Raw genomic sequence first — 17,831 nt, 5'->3', positions numbered from 1 at the left:
CACACTAAACATTTAATGAAAACCTAGCCATTCACATTGCTTTGCTGGATAAACACCACTGGAGTAACACTGAGTTTTTCTAAGATGACTCATACCTAAAAGGTTTTGAAGGTTCTGAAAATTAATACACAGCCCTAGGTCTGGATCTGAAAGATGAATCTACTTAAGAAAAAGTCATCACTCTACCTGATCTTCCATCTCGTTGAATATCCACATGATACCACTCTCCATCATTGGCTTTCTTCTGGGTGGCCTTGACTTTAATGGTCCCAGAGCCCATGTCCAGCAGCAAGTAGAGGTTCCCATCTAGAAGCTCAACTGCAAAGAAGTCTACCTTTGTATTTTTCTGGCTCCTGGCATCTTTCCTCTCCTGAGGTTTGCCATGGGTGAAAAGGATCAGTCCATTGGGTTCAGTGGTTCGGAAATCAAACGAGATGGAGCCCATCCTTTTGGTATTCCATTTAGGTAGACTAATATAGGCCTCAGGTGTCTCAAAGCTGATGGGATCCAGTGTAGCCACATTCTCACACACGAATTTCACTTCCCCGTAGATCTTCATCTTAGTATCACCAATTCGTGCCAAGCGAGACAGCTCCAGACGAATGTCGTTATTCTTATAAACAACCTGCCAGACACAAGGAAAAATATCATACATCAATCCTCCATACAGTACAAATACCCCAATTACTTTCAGCCATGGGAGATAAACTTCTCCCAAAAGGCAGTGGGGAGCAAAAAGAAGACAGTGCAAGACTCCGACATGATGACAGAGGGAGAGAGCACAAGCAGGAGTGTGTTTAGAAGTGACAGCAATGGGTATTTTGTGATGACTATAGATCAGATATGCAAGCAGAAGAGAACATTTAACTGAAGGACAGTGAGAACAATTAACTCTACCACAGGTCCACTGTGCTGTAAAAGCTTTTGTACATAAAATACAGTGTGTGTCTGGTATCATGCTGTTATATTTGCATAAATCCCATACAAAATACATAGCAAAGTGTAACCTCCATGTCCATCTCTGCTAGCCACAGCAGGGAACTCTGTGTCACCACTGTCATTTCTCTATTATTCCTATCAGCTAACTTAACTACTAGAAAAGAGATGTAAAAAAATTTAAACAAGTTGTTGTGAACTGTTGGTGATTACCCCGTGGCTCCTAAAGAGCTACAAGAAAAAATAAACAAAGACTTAAAATTTCTCTGATCAAGAAATCTTAGATCGTTACAGGCACAAACCTGCTATGAAGATATCCGCATAGCTTACCCTCACTTCAAGAAACCTATGCTCCCTGTGCTAACACATAAAAGCCTGTACATATTCAGTGCCTGGACTCTTACTCTCTCTGGGTTAAGGACCAGAACTCTGGACTCTGTGTTGCTACATAGATGGAAATTAGCCAAGAGAAGTGACACAAACTAACAAGCATTCCTAAGCATGCCTAGCTTGCTCAGGAGTCCAGACCTACTGCCCTTCTCTTTCTCACAGGTACAGAATTAATTCCATGCAAAGAGGATTCCCCTCTGTCCCGTGCCATTCTCACGGAGGCAGGGACTGGAGAAGGCACAAAACTGAAATATTTGTAAATTGTACTTCCTCTCAACCACCTTCCGTGCTTCCTAAACCCAGAGCTGGCACATACAGCAAGCAAAAGCATTTCTGCAACTAGCAGAATTCATGTTCTGCAACATGACTGAATGTTTGAATTCATGTTCTGCAACACTACTGAAGACTCTGATTTCTTCTAAGGAGTTATTATTTTAAAATACTTTGTGTCTATTACATATAGCATATACCTATACACATATTTGTTTTCTGCTTTCAAAATGCTAGCAGGATGAGTTGTCAGCAATTTGCTATGAAAAGAGAAGGGAAAGGAGATATGAATTGTTAATTCCACAAATAGAACATGAAAGTCAGAGAAATGAGTGTGCACTAAATATTAAAAGGCAAATGAGAGAGGGAATGGGGGATAAGCTTCTAAAGTAGGTGACCTCAGGATGAAAAATAAATGAAATCACAAGTCAACACATTTGTAGCAAGTGAAGAATTTCCAGCTTTCATGAAGCATTAAAGGACAATTTCCCCAGTGCAGCCAGCACAGCATCAGATTTTCCTGTTGCAAAGGCAACACCCTACATCAGAGTGAAAGGAGAAGCCAGCTGTTAACTCCCATTTGGAGTAATGGCACAAAGCTGTAGTTCCTCCCAGCAGAGGACAGTATTGACCCACAGTAGCTTGTTTTTTGCTCTAATTCCCAATAAAGCGGTCTGCCCTTACACAGACTTCAAAAACATCGTCTATTAATATCTGCAACAGGAATAAAATATATTTTCAATTTGTGGGACCGTAGTAGTTTCATTCTATGGATTAACCATGTCAAATGCTCTCTCTGAACAGACCATACACCTCCTTCCAGTGACTCAGCAAGGCTGTGCATTACAGCCTCCCCCTCCTGCAAGACAACAAGGTGCACCTCAGCCAGGCACTAGTTCTGAGCACTGCATGAAGTTCTCTCTCTGTATCTCAAGGAAACAGAGGATCTGAGGGTAAAGAGGAAAATAAATAGAACAATTAAGAGGATGGAGCAGGATGCTTTATGAGGATAGCCTGAAAACAACAGGGCTGAGAAAAAATGATTGAAGTTTACAGAAGATGGAGAAGCTTAATGCAGGACTGCTCTTTGCCAAATCCAGCAATAACAGAACTAGAGGCACTCACTGAAACTTGTAGAATGTAAGTTTAAAATGGAGGGTAGTGAACTTCGGGAACTTGCTGCCACAGGAGATTGTGGAAGCAGAGAGCATCAGCACGCCCAAAAAAGAACGAGAAAGATTGTGGACAGCAAGTCCACAAACTGATATTAAAGGGAAAAGAATGGGATGGACCATCTAATAATCTTAATCCAATAGCGGTGGATGCTGTGGGAGTGGAAGGGGAATGCAACACTGATAGTAGCCATGCTCACACACTCCTTAAATAGCATTTGCATCTGCCACTATTGGAGGCAGAATACCAGGTAAATGGATTGACTTTTCTTCAGGCCCCCTAGGGCTTTTCTCATGTTCTCAATGAATCTACATGTATAGTAGGTTGTGCACAGTCTACTCCTTGTCCCACTGCAGGGACAGCCTGGGAAAAAAGGTAACTGAAAATGGGTTCCTGTGGACATACATACAGGACTCCCTGACTGGTACAACTTCGGCGCAATGCTGCATTTCTGGTTTCACCCCAGTATGCAGTTGCTTTGGTGGGCAAGAGAATGCCAGGCCTGAATGAACTGTGACTTTAATGATCCTAACATAGAAAAACTGCCTTTATAAGATATTACTAACAGTTGCTCAAAGTAATACTCCTCTGTATCTTGACCCAGCTTTTGAGAGGAGCAGAAAAGTAGCAGAATACCCTACATATGGTTGATGACTGGTGCTGGATTGTACCTAGCTATGACTCAGTGATCTGCTTTCAGCAACCTCTGCAGGTTGGTGGTAGAAGGAATATGATCACATACACGTACGCAGCTTCCAACTCTCAGCTGAGCCACATACAAGTTACATCTCCCCCTTTCACATATTTGATACTTGAGTAACAATTCCCGTCTCTTCTGGGGAAATACGGAAGGTCCGCCTCTGAGTTTATTTGGTGTTTGCTGCAGGCTGTCTTGTATTTCATTAGTCATACCAGCACCGCAGCTGGGGAATCCTTGAGACAGAAGAATTTCAAAGGATCTAGAGAAAATTACATGGAGTTAGTTGTAACCCAGAAAGTCACTAACAATGGTCTGAGAGCAAGTTTGAAAGAAAGGACCAAGAAAGCAAGCACAAAGGAAGACTTGGGGAAGAGGGCAGAAAGAAACACAGAATCATAAAATACCAGGTTGGAAGGGACCTCAAGGATCATCCGGTCCAACCTTTCTTGGCAAAAGCACGGTCTAGACAAGACAGCCCAGCACCCTGTCCAGTTGAATCTTTAAAATGTCCAAAGTTGGAGAATTCACCGCTTTCCTGGGGAGGTTATTCCAGTAGCTGGGTGTTCTCATTGTGAAAAATTTTTCTCCTGTGTCCAATCGGAATCTCCCCAGGTGTAACTTGTACTCATTACCCCTCATCTTTTCCATGTCACTCCTTGTAAAAAGGAGTCTCCATCTTCTTTGTAGCCATCCTTTAAACACTGGAGCGTGGTGATAAGGTCTCCCCTAAGCCTTCTCTTCTCAAGGCTGAACCAACCAAGTTCTCTCAGCCTTTCCTCGCACAACAGGCTTCCCAGTCCCTTGATCATCTCTGTGGCCCTTCTCTGGGCCCTCTCTAGCCTGTCCAAATCTTTTTTGTATAGCAGGGGCCAAAACTGAACACAGTATTCCAGATGTGGCCTGACAAGCACTGAGTAGTGTGGGATAATGACTTCTTTATTTCTGCTGGTGATGCCCTTGTTGACACAACACAGCATCCTGTTGGCTTGCTTTGACGCAGCAGTACACTGTTCACGCCTATTGAACTTGTTGTCCACCAGGATCCCCAGGTCCCTTTCCACAGAGTTGCTTCCCAGCCAGGTAGATCCCAGTCTGTGCTGCATTCCTGGGTTACTTTTTCCCAGGTGCAAGACCTTACACTTGTCTTTGTTGAACTCCATAAGGTTCTTGTTAGCCCACTCTTCCAGCCTATCGAAGTCTTCCTGCAAGTTGGCTCTCCCTTCCAAAGTGTCCACTTCCCTACTCAGTTTGGTACTATCAGCAAACTTCGTCAGGGTACACTTGACCCCATCATCCAGATCACTTATGAAGATATTAAAAAGTGTGGGGCCCAGTATCGATCCCTTGGGGACCCCACTTGTGACAGGTTGCCAGTTTGAAAAAGCTATTTACCACCACCCTCTGGGTGCAGTCTATTAACTACCCGCTGCACAGACCACTTGTCTAGATTGTAACACATCAGTTTTCTAGGAGGAGGCTGTGGACAACCACATACCCTGGCAATACCTTTGTAGTTCTCAACAGGTATTCATCTGCTTTTCCATCTCTGCTACAATTCTTTTTTGGTTTTGAGCAGACTCAGAAACTTGCAGTTAAGCCAGGGTGGTCTCTTCCTTTACCTACTTCCCTTACCTTTAAAGGGGATGAACTGGTTTCGTGCTTCCATGAGAGTGTTCTTGCAAAACTCCCAGCACTCGCTAGCTCCTTTATACTCCATGGAAGCTTCCCATGGAATACCCTCCAACTGAGCTCTGAGCAAGCTGAAGTTTTCTCTGCTAAAATCTAAAACCTTTGTCGTAGTACTAATCTTCAGCGTGCTCAGCAGTGTCCCAAACTCCACACTATTCTGATCACTGCAGCCAAGGCTATTGCTAACCGAGATCTTACAAAGATATTTTCTTGATCTGTGAGTAGCAAGTCCAGCAGTGCCTCATTCCTGGTTGGTACATCTAACATTTGTATGAGGAAGCAGGTGTTGAATAGATACAAAGTTCTGAATTCGATCTTTTCAAAGAAACAGATCCACCCTACATTATTTTCTTTAAAAAAAACCCAAACCCACAACCTAGCTTGAGAAATTTAAAAAGCATCTGTGTTTAAAGAAGAAGTACAAGTGTTCACATAACTGACTTGAGGTATCATTGACAGCCACATTTGGACATCAAGATCTTGATGTATAATCAGGTACATCAGAACTCTCAACACTATAAACAAAAGGATGAAAATCCTTGGGTGTAAAACCAAGGTGAATCTTAAGAAGGAATAGAGAGACAACAGCATCTTTAGCTTGGCCAGTGAAACGCTAAGGCAGCTTCTGATATCTGCAGTTCAACTGTTAAACCAAAGGTTCAAGACCAAGAAAAGGGAATACAATTAAATGACTTGACTGCGTGTCCCATAGTAAAGAGCATTCAAATTCAATCTGTTTAATAGGTAGAGGTTAAAGGGTGATTCGATTACAATCTATGAGTAGCTGTGCAGAAAATGGAATTCGGCCATAGAGGGCTCTTCAATCCATGTGACAAAGGAATAAAGGGATCCGGGGGCTAGAAACTGAAGTTAGAGAAATTCACATTTTAAAATATTATTACTTATTTTTACATGAGGGTAATTTGCTGTTGAAATAATTTATTACAGGATACGGTGTGTTCTCTGCTACTGGCAAACTTTAAATTAAAATAGTATCTTGCTTTCTCTAAAAGACATAGTGAGACAGGAATTAATTATATAGCAAATCAGCCTAGATTATCATAATGGCTCTTTCTGGCCTCATAACCTATGAATCTTTGTGTTTTAATGAAATCAACAGATGCTTCAGTGCAGTTTTCCAGGACAGATGAAACACATCCTTCCCAAATGTTAAAACTGCCTGGTAAAGGAGAAGATACTTGTGTCAATACTGGTCTGCTTGCTACCAGTGCTTTCAGTGAGGTTTTTTTTTATATGTTTGTGATCCTAAGTTGCAATCTACCATTAAAAAGTAAGTAAAAGTGGCAAAAACACTTGATTCTATAGTTCTAAATATATGAGCTTCAAGAACTAGTTTTTTAGCGAGTCACCTGCTGCAAGCCAGAGAAGAAACATTTTCATGTTTCACAGAGGAAGTTGTCTGCCAGCAGTAGAACCTGTCATCTGTATAACACTTCCTATCTCGTAGTCTCATTTTACCAGTAATCTCTGAAATAACTTGAGGGCTCCTCAGAATATACCAAGATGCTGACTGAAGCCCACACCTCTCTAACTCCAAATGAGGCCATGACTGACTTAGCTGTCACTCACTAGGACATAGTCTTCTAGTGCCACTCGGGGACAAAACAACTTCCATAACAACTTAGAAATGAGAAAATGAAAGCAGCACCCATAACTTTGTCCATTTTTATCGGAAGGCTTTCTGAACGAAGCCAATCTTGCCTGTTTAAACAGAGACAAGCTTGAGTTCATCCCATGTCTGATATATGTATCAGAGAAGGTTGAGAGGCCTAAGGGAGTCAAGGAGATGATTCCTGGCACAGACATACATATCTACTTTACAGTTATTCTAGAAAGAAAGGTAGAAAAAAGGAAGGGGAAGAAAATGACTAGAAAAAGCTATGCACAGAGCATTTGAAAAGTAGCCTTCATGCTTCCAATCTTAAAATCACTTTATACTCCAAAAATGAAATTAGGACAATGAAAAAAGTGGTTCTTTCCTTTTCCATGAAGACTGGTTCTAAATACAGTTTAGAAGAAGAATATTTTAACTGTTCAATGCCTTTGTTTAATGAATTGGACCAGTATAGATGTATGGTCAGGGACAGGATAGCCCAAATACACACAGTCTCTTATAATCAGCAGTAGAATTCCATGACATCTGAGACATTTTGAGGGATAAAAAGACATACAGTAAATTAGGTTTCCTTTAAATCTGCTGAGAAAGAAGTTTGTTTTAAGCTGAGCTAAAACAAATTGGCAATCTAGTTTTGAGGTTTCTTAAAAACGGCAACTTTGCAATTCTGAAGCATTCAAGGAATTTCTCCAGCTAAACTTATAAGAAGCTTCACTCATGGGTTAATGAGAGCTCTAATCAGATGGCTTTTCACAATGATGAAAAGCAACTCTCTGCAATCAAGCAAAGATGCATATAGAGAAAGAGCAACAAAAGTGAGGAAAAATGATGTGCTGTAGCCAGTATAAAAATTCCTCTCCAAGTTGGTGCTATTAAGCAGGAAACATGGGTTTTGGTGCAGGCTGGACATAGACATGTTCCAAAGGGGAATGGCCATTGATAGCCTGGCGAATTAGAAGATGACCATCATAACCATCATGAAAAAGGGCAATAAACTGAAGGCTGCATAAGTATAGCTAGCCAGGAAGAGCACCTCTGAAGTTCAGCCAAGTTGTTCACCTAATGCATCTTGTGTATCACCAATAGCTTTTTTCTGTCACAGCCTAGCCCCCTTTACCAACTGCCTATATCACTTCTCAGAAGGGCTAACTGTGAGGCGTTCAGCCTAGAGCCTAAGAACTCCTTAAAGGCACCTGCACTGAACCAAACAGTTTCTGCAGCTTAATAAATTACAGTTTATCAGCTGGTTTACCAGAACTATGTGTTTTTGCCTGCCCAGACCAGCAAGTAGAAACAAACACCCAGCTAACAGTCTTTACTTTGTGTTTGGGACAGACTATGTATGCAGCAATCCAAGGCTTCAGTGATGGGTAACTAAAGATGCTATACTTACTTAAAGAACTGTATGTGGACTGTGCATACCCGGTCTAAACATATTTGATGGTTCACTGAGATAACAACTGTATTCAGGTAATAAACAAACACAGTCACCATTCACCACACTGAAGGAGTTAATTTACCGGGCATGAAAAACAATACATCGAACACTGATGATAAGTAACTGAAACCAAACAAATAAGACATAAATATGATTTGTGCTATGTTGACTGAAGTAATGCAATCCTACATTTCATCTGAAATATGTTTAACAAAGAACATGTGTTTATTCAGCTAAAAATAGGAATATGGTGAGTAGAATGCTTAAAAAAATAAGGCAGAACCATTTCAAGCTTCCCTACAAGTTTTTTTTCCACCTTACAAATCAATTATAGGTTCTGAATAACTTCAAGTTTTGTGGAAAACTCCAGAAGAGAAAAGAGATTTATTTAGCTTCAGAAGACTTATAGGAAGATACAGAGAAGCACTCCCTGAAGTAGGATATTAAAGAAAAAAAAAAAAAAAAAACCCAAGAGAAAGAAAAGGGATTCAAGGTGCCAGTAATAAAGGGCTGGAAAAAGTCAGGGTGGAATTTCTTCAACTGGTCTAGTGAGAATGTTTCCTTAAGAGATACTGACGACAGAGGATCCAGTACTTCACTGTGGCCACAACTCTCCTTCAAGCCAAAAAATTGGCCCCTGCTTCTCATGAGAATTCAGGACATTGGAATGTGCTCATAGTTACTACAGAGTTAACACCAACATAAACCATTGACAGGGTATCCCAGAGCACAAACTTAAATAGATTAAGGCAGATCAAGGTCCATCTTCCTGCCTTATCATTCACCTTGAACATACCAAGATAAAGACCAAACATTCTACCTATGCCTTTTTGGAATAAGAACTAGGATTTTGTGCCTTACAACCAACCAAATATATGAATGAGAGAGATTCCAAATGTTAAGGGCAAAAAAGTTGCTTTACAGCTATTTATTGAAGCTCTAATATGTGTCCAGAGCTGTACAATACATTTTTACATACCCTGAGCCTGCTGCTTCTTGAGTTAGGTATGAGTATTGCTAAGCAACTAAAATGTCAAATGCTCTACAGCCTTACTTACTCTTGGTGTTGCATTGCAGCATTCAAACTACAGAAAAGCAGGGTTGTGAAATGACCTACTTCTTGGATTCCTTCCTTTTAACAGGTAGTAAATAAGGACAGAATTTATTTTATCGCATGGGTGGATTTCTACATCCTCCATGCTGGGATACGCTGACTGATAATTCATTTGGTCTACTGTTAAAGAAAATCTTGATTCAAAGGGAATAGATCCCATAATTGCATCTTGAGACAAACATGATGGGAACATTAGAAATTATATATATATATATTTATTTGTGGAAAAAAAAGCATGACACTGTTTAGAGAGGGGAGAAGCCTTTATAGTTACAAAAGAAATGCTGCTGAAGGATTCTATATTAGCCTCAAAGACTAAAGTCGTTTTCTCAACTACCAAAAAGGCACAGCATAGGCAGCAGTAAGATTAAGTAGAATTGGTTGTAGCATGGATTATGATTTGAGGATGAATGCTCTTTTGCAGTGGAAGTGTCAAGTCCTCTTCTTTCCTTGATACAGAAACTTCAAGTTCTGCAATAAGTGAAGAAAGGGATCACAGGAAGGAACATACAGTTTCCGGATTTCTTGAAATACCACTCTTCAACAGATTTTCTAAGCAATGCTGAGAAAGCCACCTAAACTCAGTATTTTCAAACATATATTCCTCACATCACGGTGGCCAACTTGAGGCCATGGAAATGGTTTTGCAGAGTCCTCATTAGCCAAAAGTTGTAAATGAAGACAAGGAGAGATTTTGTTTTTACTGCTAATGCTAAAAGAAATGCTCTGAGAAATTAGACTTAGATTTCTCAGTCTCTTCCTCAAAAACTAGCTGAGACTTGTTAATATTAAGTGAAAAGACTTGTTAATATTAAGTGAAAAAGTAACTGATACTTCACAGTAGCAGAGTTCGTCTTTGTGTCATGGCAAAATGTTTAAAGCATGTGGATTCAGGTGCACAAACTTGAACTTCTCTCTTAATGTTCTATTCAACCTGCCTTTGGCCTAGTAACAGAGAAGAATAAAAGCTCCAGGACAGGGAAGCTGAGACAGCCAACTATGATGCTACTTACTTGTGCCACAGGCCATAAACACAGGCATACCTTACGCTAGCCCTAAAAATCAACTTGTACCTTAGGCATGGCTCTGGATATAAGAATAGCATAGAGGAGATATGTTTGTATTTTACAAATATTCATGCATATAAAATAATGAGGAAATTCTATGTTCTACATTGAGCCTGTATAGTGCAGAGGTAAAAAAAGACAGAAGAAAGAAACACTTAATAGCTACACACAGCAAATCATTCACTAGGTGGATTGAATGAAGCATCCTGGAATGTATGGAGACACAGGAGGAGACAGTGCTGTACTGTGCTGGAGATCATGTCCAGTTTGGAGAATTGCACTTCAAGAAAGGAGTGGGTATATTGGAAACAGACCTGAGGAAAGCAATGAGAATAACCAGAGGTGCAGAAAATAGAAGAAAGATTCAAAGTGATGCTTCTTTTTAACATAAAGAAAACTGCAAGGAGACATTATAACAGTGTTCAAATACAAAAAGGCTGCTACAAAGCAGAAATGAACAATCTGTTCTTTGTATCTATGGTGAAAAGGACAATAAATAATGGGCAAAAATTATAGCAAGGCAGTGTTAGAATTTATGTTAGGAAAAGCTTTTTTAATTTAAGAACAGCGAAGCACTGGAAAGAGATTGCCTGAGGAGCAACCATCACTGGAGACCTTTAATTACAGGTTAAACAAATTGCTGTCAAGACTCACATAGATGTCATTGATTTTTGTCTTGGGACAGTGGAAGTGGAAAGGATTAAACAACCTCTCATGGTCCATTCCAGTTTTATTTCATATGCTTCTCTGTTGGGGGGGCGGGACATGAGAAAGGGGAAATTACTATGTAGCTAAAGATTTTCCTAGTGTTCGATGGACAGAAAGGAAGAATAAACCTTATATTAACACAATTCTGACATCTCACAAATTTGAAGAGCTTAAATTTACAAATTAACTTCCTAGCTAATGAAGGTTTGACAGCTTTTTAGAGTTAAAAAAAAAAAAAAAAAGAAAAAAAGAAATAATCATCACAGAAGCTTATTTACCAGCATGCAGTAGTTGACTTCAATTACATTCAGTTCTGTATTGAGCTTATATAGACATTCACCAGTTACAGAATGCTCTGCTCCTCCCAAATGCATCCCAAAATCTCAGATTTGTCTAGCTAGCACAAGCTAAATCTGTCTAGCTTGGTTCAGTGATGAGTATGTGAGGAAATGATTACTGTCAAGTGTCTTAAGGATTTCATCTGAAAGGCAGAGAGGAATTATTTTAGGATGGCCCCATTGATCATTTAAGGCTTGAACCTTATTACACAAGACACTGAAAACTGTATCAGACAATGACTTAGCAAATAACACTCCACTTAGCGATTTCATTGTATTTCAAATCCACCTAAGGTTGTGCAAGTACAAAAGACCTATCTCAGGAAACCTATCTGCTTAATATGGCTGGATAGATGTTTGCATCAGGATGGCTTTCTAACACAGAATTCTATTTTCCTAACAGAGAATTAGCAATGAAATGCTTCACTTCAAGCAGTTGCAACCCAAAATGGCACATTTAGTTTCATCAAACTTAACAGAAAAGCTTTTGTATGAACTTACCGTAACATAAAACAGTATTTCCCAGGCACTGCATTTACTTTCAATAGTGGTCCCCACTTTTACCTCTAGTCTGCACTCTTCAGGGAAATACTTTCAAGTGACACAATGTCAGTGTCCCTCCTGACATCAGAAGAGACACATGACTGGTTTTGCCACAAAGCAGCTTGACCAAATACTCTGGCCCCTATGGGAGAATGGGCCGCAAGGGCCCTAGAGGACACCTGCCACATGGAACTGCACTGGATAGGAAAATACAGTCCTTATTAAACTGGCTCTAGAGCATCTGGGGTCAGCTCAGTAATTACTATGAAATAATGTGATTTGGGGAATACCAGAATGTTACATGTGAATTCAATTCTGAAGTTTTGAGGTATTTCCATTTTTTAAAAACATCTTACCAGCAGCAATGAAAACAAATGTGGGCTGGAGGAACCTTCTTTGGGACAGAAATTCTTCATTTCGCTCAGCTTTTCATTTCAGTGATAAAATGTGTTTTAATGAGAACACCAATGTTTAAAGTTTTCCATGAAAATACTGAATAGATATTGCTCACGTACAGGTATGCAGTTTTTCCCCACTACCTATCTTTCCTAGCCAATATGCCTTGAGCCTGCTTCACAACAATGTCCCTGGCAGGTACAAGAAGGTAGTTCAGTCTCCATAAGCCAGTCAAGCATTAGTCTCACTGACTAGGCTTCCAATGTGCGAGGCAAATTGTGCCAACCACAGTGGCGTTTTCTATGTTTTTGTCGCTTGTACAGCAAAAAACAAATCAAAACCATTTACCATTACATAGGGAAGAGAACATGTTAAAAGTGAACACTGCTCAAATAACGATGCAATTAGAGCAACAGAGGAAGCATTTAGTGGATTTACTATTGAATAGACTTAGTTCATGAACTTAAAGTGGTGTCACTGTAGCAGGATAGTGTCACTGTAGCTGGATGATAGCATCTGGGGGTGCTGCATCCCATCATCTGTCTTTATGTTATGGTAAGTTCATACAAAAGCTTTTCTGTTAAGTTTGATGAAACTAAATGTGCCATTTTGGGTTGCAACTGCTTAAAGTGAAGTATTTCCCGCAGCCTTAGCACAAAGGTCATAGGGGCATTGGCATCTCCTTGCCAAAGTAAGAGGCATGCCTTCAGCTAGGCTCTCCTCCTGCGAGGGAGCAAAGACACTCTGGGTCTGCTGAAGAAGTGCCATTGGCAAGATGGCACTATCCCACGACTGACACCATCTGTCACAGCGCACTACACAGGTCTAGACGGACTGGGGAGGAGGACCTGTTTCCATACGTCTAGACTGAAATACTGTGAGTTTCTAAACTGTTTTTTAATGCCTCTCTTGTTTCCCTGTGCAAAAACCTGCCAACATGGGCTTCTCTCTGGGATAAGAGATTGCTCATCTCTGTTCAAACTCCAAGGTATGGAACAAAGTCCAAACCTCCCTGGTAGGATTCCCCAAACATTTATCTGCACTGGGCCTTATGTTTTGCGGAAACAGGGAGATGATGAGCTATGTATTTCCTTGAATATTTGCTGGATGGGGCAATGTGATTAATTCTCTACCTAAAAGAGACAACAGAAAAATACTGTCATTTTATAACCCCACCTTAATGCTAGAAAAAAACCCAGAAATTCTTTCACATCTTTCTCCTACATGTATCTAAAAACTCAGTTGCGACCTCCAGCTCTACAGCTTCCAGCACTAACAAAAGGAAGGGGCGGGGGGGGGGGAATCTATCTTCTGTTTGGGACTGAGTCCCAGTTACTATGATGCCAAAACATCTAGTCCATCTATACATTCAGAAGGCACCCAGCTGCACCAGTCACAGCTTTAGTGCACAGTGCGACACTGTCTGAGACCAATAAAGGGAGACTGGGAATGGGACAGCTCCCCCTCACCTGCTCACATGGTCTCACCTGGCCTCCAGAGAAAGGCCACAAAACTGTTTTCCTAGCCCCCACCATCTTTACAGGTTTCCTGGGGAATAGCATTAAAAGTGTGCAAAGAGCCCAGTGGCACTGCCAGGGCCCACCGGAGCTGCTGGTAAAACTTCACCTTCATCCCTCGCTTTGATCTGGAAGCTGTGTGCATGGAGTCTAAGTCCAGCTGCTCCCTGGGGGATAAAAGGGGAGGGGGAAGCAGTCAGCGCAGCCAGAACGCTGCTGCTGCACTGAGAGAACATTAAGGAAAGCATGTGAAAGGGGAAAGAAACAAAAGGGGAAAAAAAGCTGACATTTTTCAGTGGAAGCACTGAAATGAGAAGCAGAAATGGGAGACAGATGAGGGCCTAAACACCCCATTCAGCACCAGATTACACCGCCTTCTCAAAGTAGGTGGGGTGCTGCAATCAGGAGCGGTGAGAGCTCTTCCCTAAGGAGGGAGGTCAGGGCTGGAGTCAGCGCTGAGCATCAGACAAAAAGAGGCAGCTGATTAGCTGGTTCCCAGCACACTAGAACTGATTCTGCAAAATGCAGAGAGCTCTCAATACTGTTTTGTTTCTGGAGTGAGTCTATCACTATGTTTGTTTCACTTTCTTAAAAAAAAAAAAAAAAATAAAAAATAAATAAATAAAAAGAAAAAAAAAGATTTTAAAAAGAAAAAAATAAAGAAAGAGAGGGGCAGGCTTTTGACCAAAGGGAGCTGGAAAAAATACATCTCTCCATTTTAGAAACACTTTCCGTAAGAAATTCCTAAAGGGTACTTTGTGAATATTAGTGCCTTGACATTAACCCACTGCATCATCTCCCACTCTCCCATTAAGGGACACTATCCCCTATTTACAGAAAGAGAAAGCGAAATAGAAGGAACTGAAAATTCTTGGCCAATTCATACAGCAAGTCAACAGATGGTCAGAAAGAATGTCTCTTTTTCCTAATTACTACCCTGTGCCTAAGGAATAGCTGGAGGAAATGTTTTGGTGGCACTGATCAGTGTAAATAATCTACTAAGCTCTTTCAACTTTGAACTTCAATAACGTAAATATGAAATATTAATAAACTTTTCCCTCAGTTTGTTTACCTTTTCTACAATACCATTTTAATGCATCCAGACACAGGGTTCCCATGTCCTCTGTTGGAGCTTGGTTCTGTATAGAAGGGAGAATGATCTCACATCTAAGAAAGCTTATTTGATACAAGCCTAATTTACAACATTATCTTTCATTTTCTGTTTTGCTCAGTGCTATCTTACTGCTTAAGAAAGATCTATAGCAGATCTTAAACAGAGCTTTAGAGCTTACATTGTTCAAACACTAACAGGCAGAAAACAAAATCTGCCTTAGCCATTGTTTGGCCCAAATTCTCCATTTAAATCTTTTAATCCTTTCTGTTTAACTGGACTGCCCATCCACTTCTGTCATTGAAGTCCCAACAACCTTTCCATAGAAACCTTTACTGAGCACTCAGACGCTACTATGGCAGCAGCAAAAGGTCTCAGAACATGGTGAACTTGCATTTCTGGAGTCACCTTCTTTGGAGGAGGGGATTACAAAAGGGGCTGCTCTTGTTATTACCCAGACCACATTGACCAGAATGATAGAAATGATTATTTAATCTATGTGGCACTTTTAAAGAACCAAGTGTTTATCCTCTATGGCAGTTTAATTCCCCTTGCACAGAGCAAGTGATGTCAGAAAAATCACAAAATACATAGAAATCAGTCAGCCATTCTTTTTCTAATATACCAAGGAAGATTGTCTGTGTGTTACATTGGTCACTGAAGGAAAAAAGAGGGGAATAAGAGGAAATGGCTGACATAGTCACAAAACTTGTAAAAAATCTTGGAAGCAAGGACACATATGTATTCCTCAGTGCAGGACTGGTTGCTGATGTCTGGACATATAATCAACATACATGCTATGTTTGTTTGCCAATAGGTGCCTATATATATTTGCATTTACATAAACATACCCATACACTCTGCATACATGCATAAGAAAGCATATGTATTTACATATTCACATACAGATCTGAACAGTAGATCTGTGCATTGGTACCTACTATAGGCATATGTATGGGTTTATACACATCTGTAAACAGTACCTGTACACATGCTACTGTATGTATGTACATGCATACACATGTATACATCTCTCCAACTGTGATTCTTATGCAATGCACATGGTTTTTCAGGACAGTAAACTTAAGTGTGCTTATGATTAGCATTAGAAGAATGCACACCATCTGCATGTGGATCCCCACTTTGTTATGCAGGTGTGCTGCCAACAAACTGCTTGTCATTCTGGTAACCGCTATGCTTCTCTTATCCTGAAGGTAGCTCAGAAAGCAAGAGTGTATCTTTTTTAACAAACACTCTACACAAGGATGGAGTTACCATTTCCTAGAAAAAGACTGGTGGAGTTGAGATTATACCAGCATCCTTGTGACTACAAATTAAGCCTTTGCATATCCACGCTCTCCAGTATATCTAGAAGTGAGAATTCAGTTCAGAAGATGCAACTAACTTTGCTGTACGTGACACTGGACTGTGTGCTAAATGGGGCTTAGCAGGAGCTAAGCATGCTCCTTTATGCATTTCTTTTTCTGTCACCTCAGCATGGTCAAACCTGAAAGGAGAACAGGTAAGGGAGGAAGCAATGAAAATTACAACTGGGGCTCCTAAGTGGAAAATTTCTAATGTAAGCTATCCTGGGTTGGGCATGCTCTTGTCTGCAATCCTTTTCCAAGCCCAAATAACTCAATGTCAGCTCTGATTGTTCTACTACTTTACAGACAAACAAGTAAAAAAAAAAAAAAAAAAAAAAAAAAACCAAAACCAAATCAACAACTACTACATACAAAGCCCAGTGTGCAGAATATAGAGGGGCAGATGCTGAAAAGTACATAGCTAGAAAATGTATGTTCAGCCTATGATGCATCCCAGCATCACTGTGTCTTGCCATTCCAGGAAGGAATTGTTCTGCTTGGCTTGGAATCTTCATACATAAGGCACTCAAAAGTAGAGCATTAGTGATGATGATTATGGCACACAAAGTGCTGCTGTTTTCTATACGGTACTATGCTCTTTTATTCCTCTTTCTTCACCTAGAGCACTACACTATAAAAGAGCTGCATTTTGCAACTACCCCACACTTCCCCATTTTGCTTTGGAAGAAATATAAATAGTAACCAAAAAAGGCAAATTATTTCCCTAACTCCTCAGTCACTCTGACAATAGGATCTGTATGGGTTTATAATACAAATCCTTTGCCCTTGGAAGAGCAAGTATCTCATACTGTATTGGCACCATAAGCCTGACACGTCTCACTGCAAACCCATTATTTGCATGCAGGTCTATCAACAGATATTACTAAGGGTAAGAATTATTTCCCAAGAGTTTCCAAAAGGAAAGGTGGGTTGCAGATATCTGTCCAAGATCCCATTAGTCCCTCACAAAGCCAGAGAAGCCAAAGGTCCTGAACTGCTGCTTCTGCACTGTGCTACCAACTGGTTTTGTCCTACCTAGGCTAACATGCCTCTTAAAGGTAGATCATCAGGTTCTTGTCACATTCTTCCTTGCTTGTGTAGAAGTATTATACCCCAGAAAGTTAAACACTTAAATTAGCTTGAAGGAAGAGAATAAATTCCCTTGTGTTAATTGCACCCTGCAAAGTTTGCCTGAATGTTCCTGTAAGAGGTATAAGAGGCATAGTCACTGCCTTCTAAAAACAAGTTTCATTTTCCCAGGCTGAACATAAAATCTATGCTAGTAATGGAACATTATTATTACTATTATTACTACGATTACTATTATTACTACAATTACAAATTATTATTACACATTGGAAACACTGGTGTGGTCAGGGAAGTGAGGAGGTAGCAAGTGGCAGTTGAAGGTATTTCTCAGACATGGAGAAGCATAAGG

The 17,831-nt window shown here is 40.4% G+C and overlaps 1 protein-coding gene across 1 annotated transcript in view; it reads right to left on the bottom strand.

The window, feature by feature from the left end:
* Nucleotides 1-17,831, bottom strand: part of NRXN3 (neurexin 3) — a 1,036,510-nt gene that overhangs the window by 716,703 nt on the left and 301,976 nt on the right. Inside the window, exon 8 of the mRNA XM_074824849.1 lies at nt 187-625. Coding sequence (XP_074680950.1) covers nt 187-625 — 439 coding nt within the window. The remainder of the gene's footprint in view (nt 1-186; nt 626-17,831) is intronic.

Source organism: Strix aluco, chromosome 4, assembly GCF_031877795.1.
Source record: "Strix aluco isolate bStrAlu1 chromosome 4, bStrAlu1.hap1, whole genome shotgun sequence".
Classification (NCBI taxonomy): Eukaryota; Metazoa; Chordata; class Aves; order Strigiformes; family Strigidae; genus Strix; species Strix aluco.
Note: the sequence above shows the minus strand (reverse complement) of the source record. Positions and strands in the feature narration are given on the sequence as shown.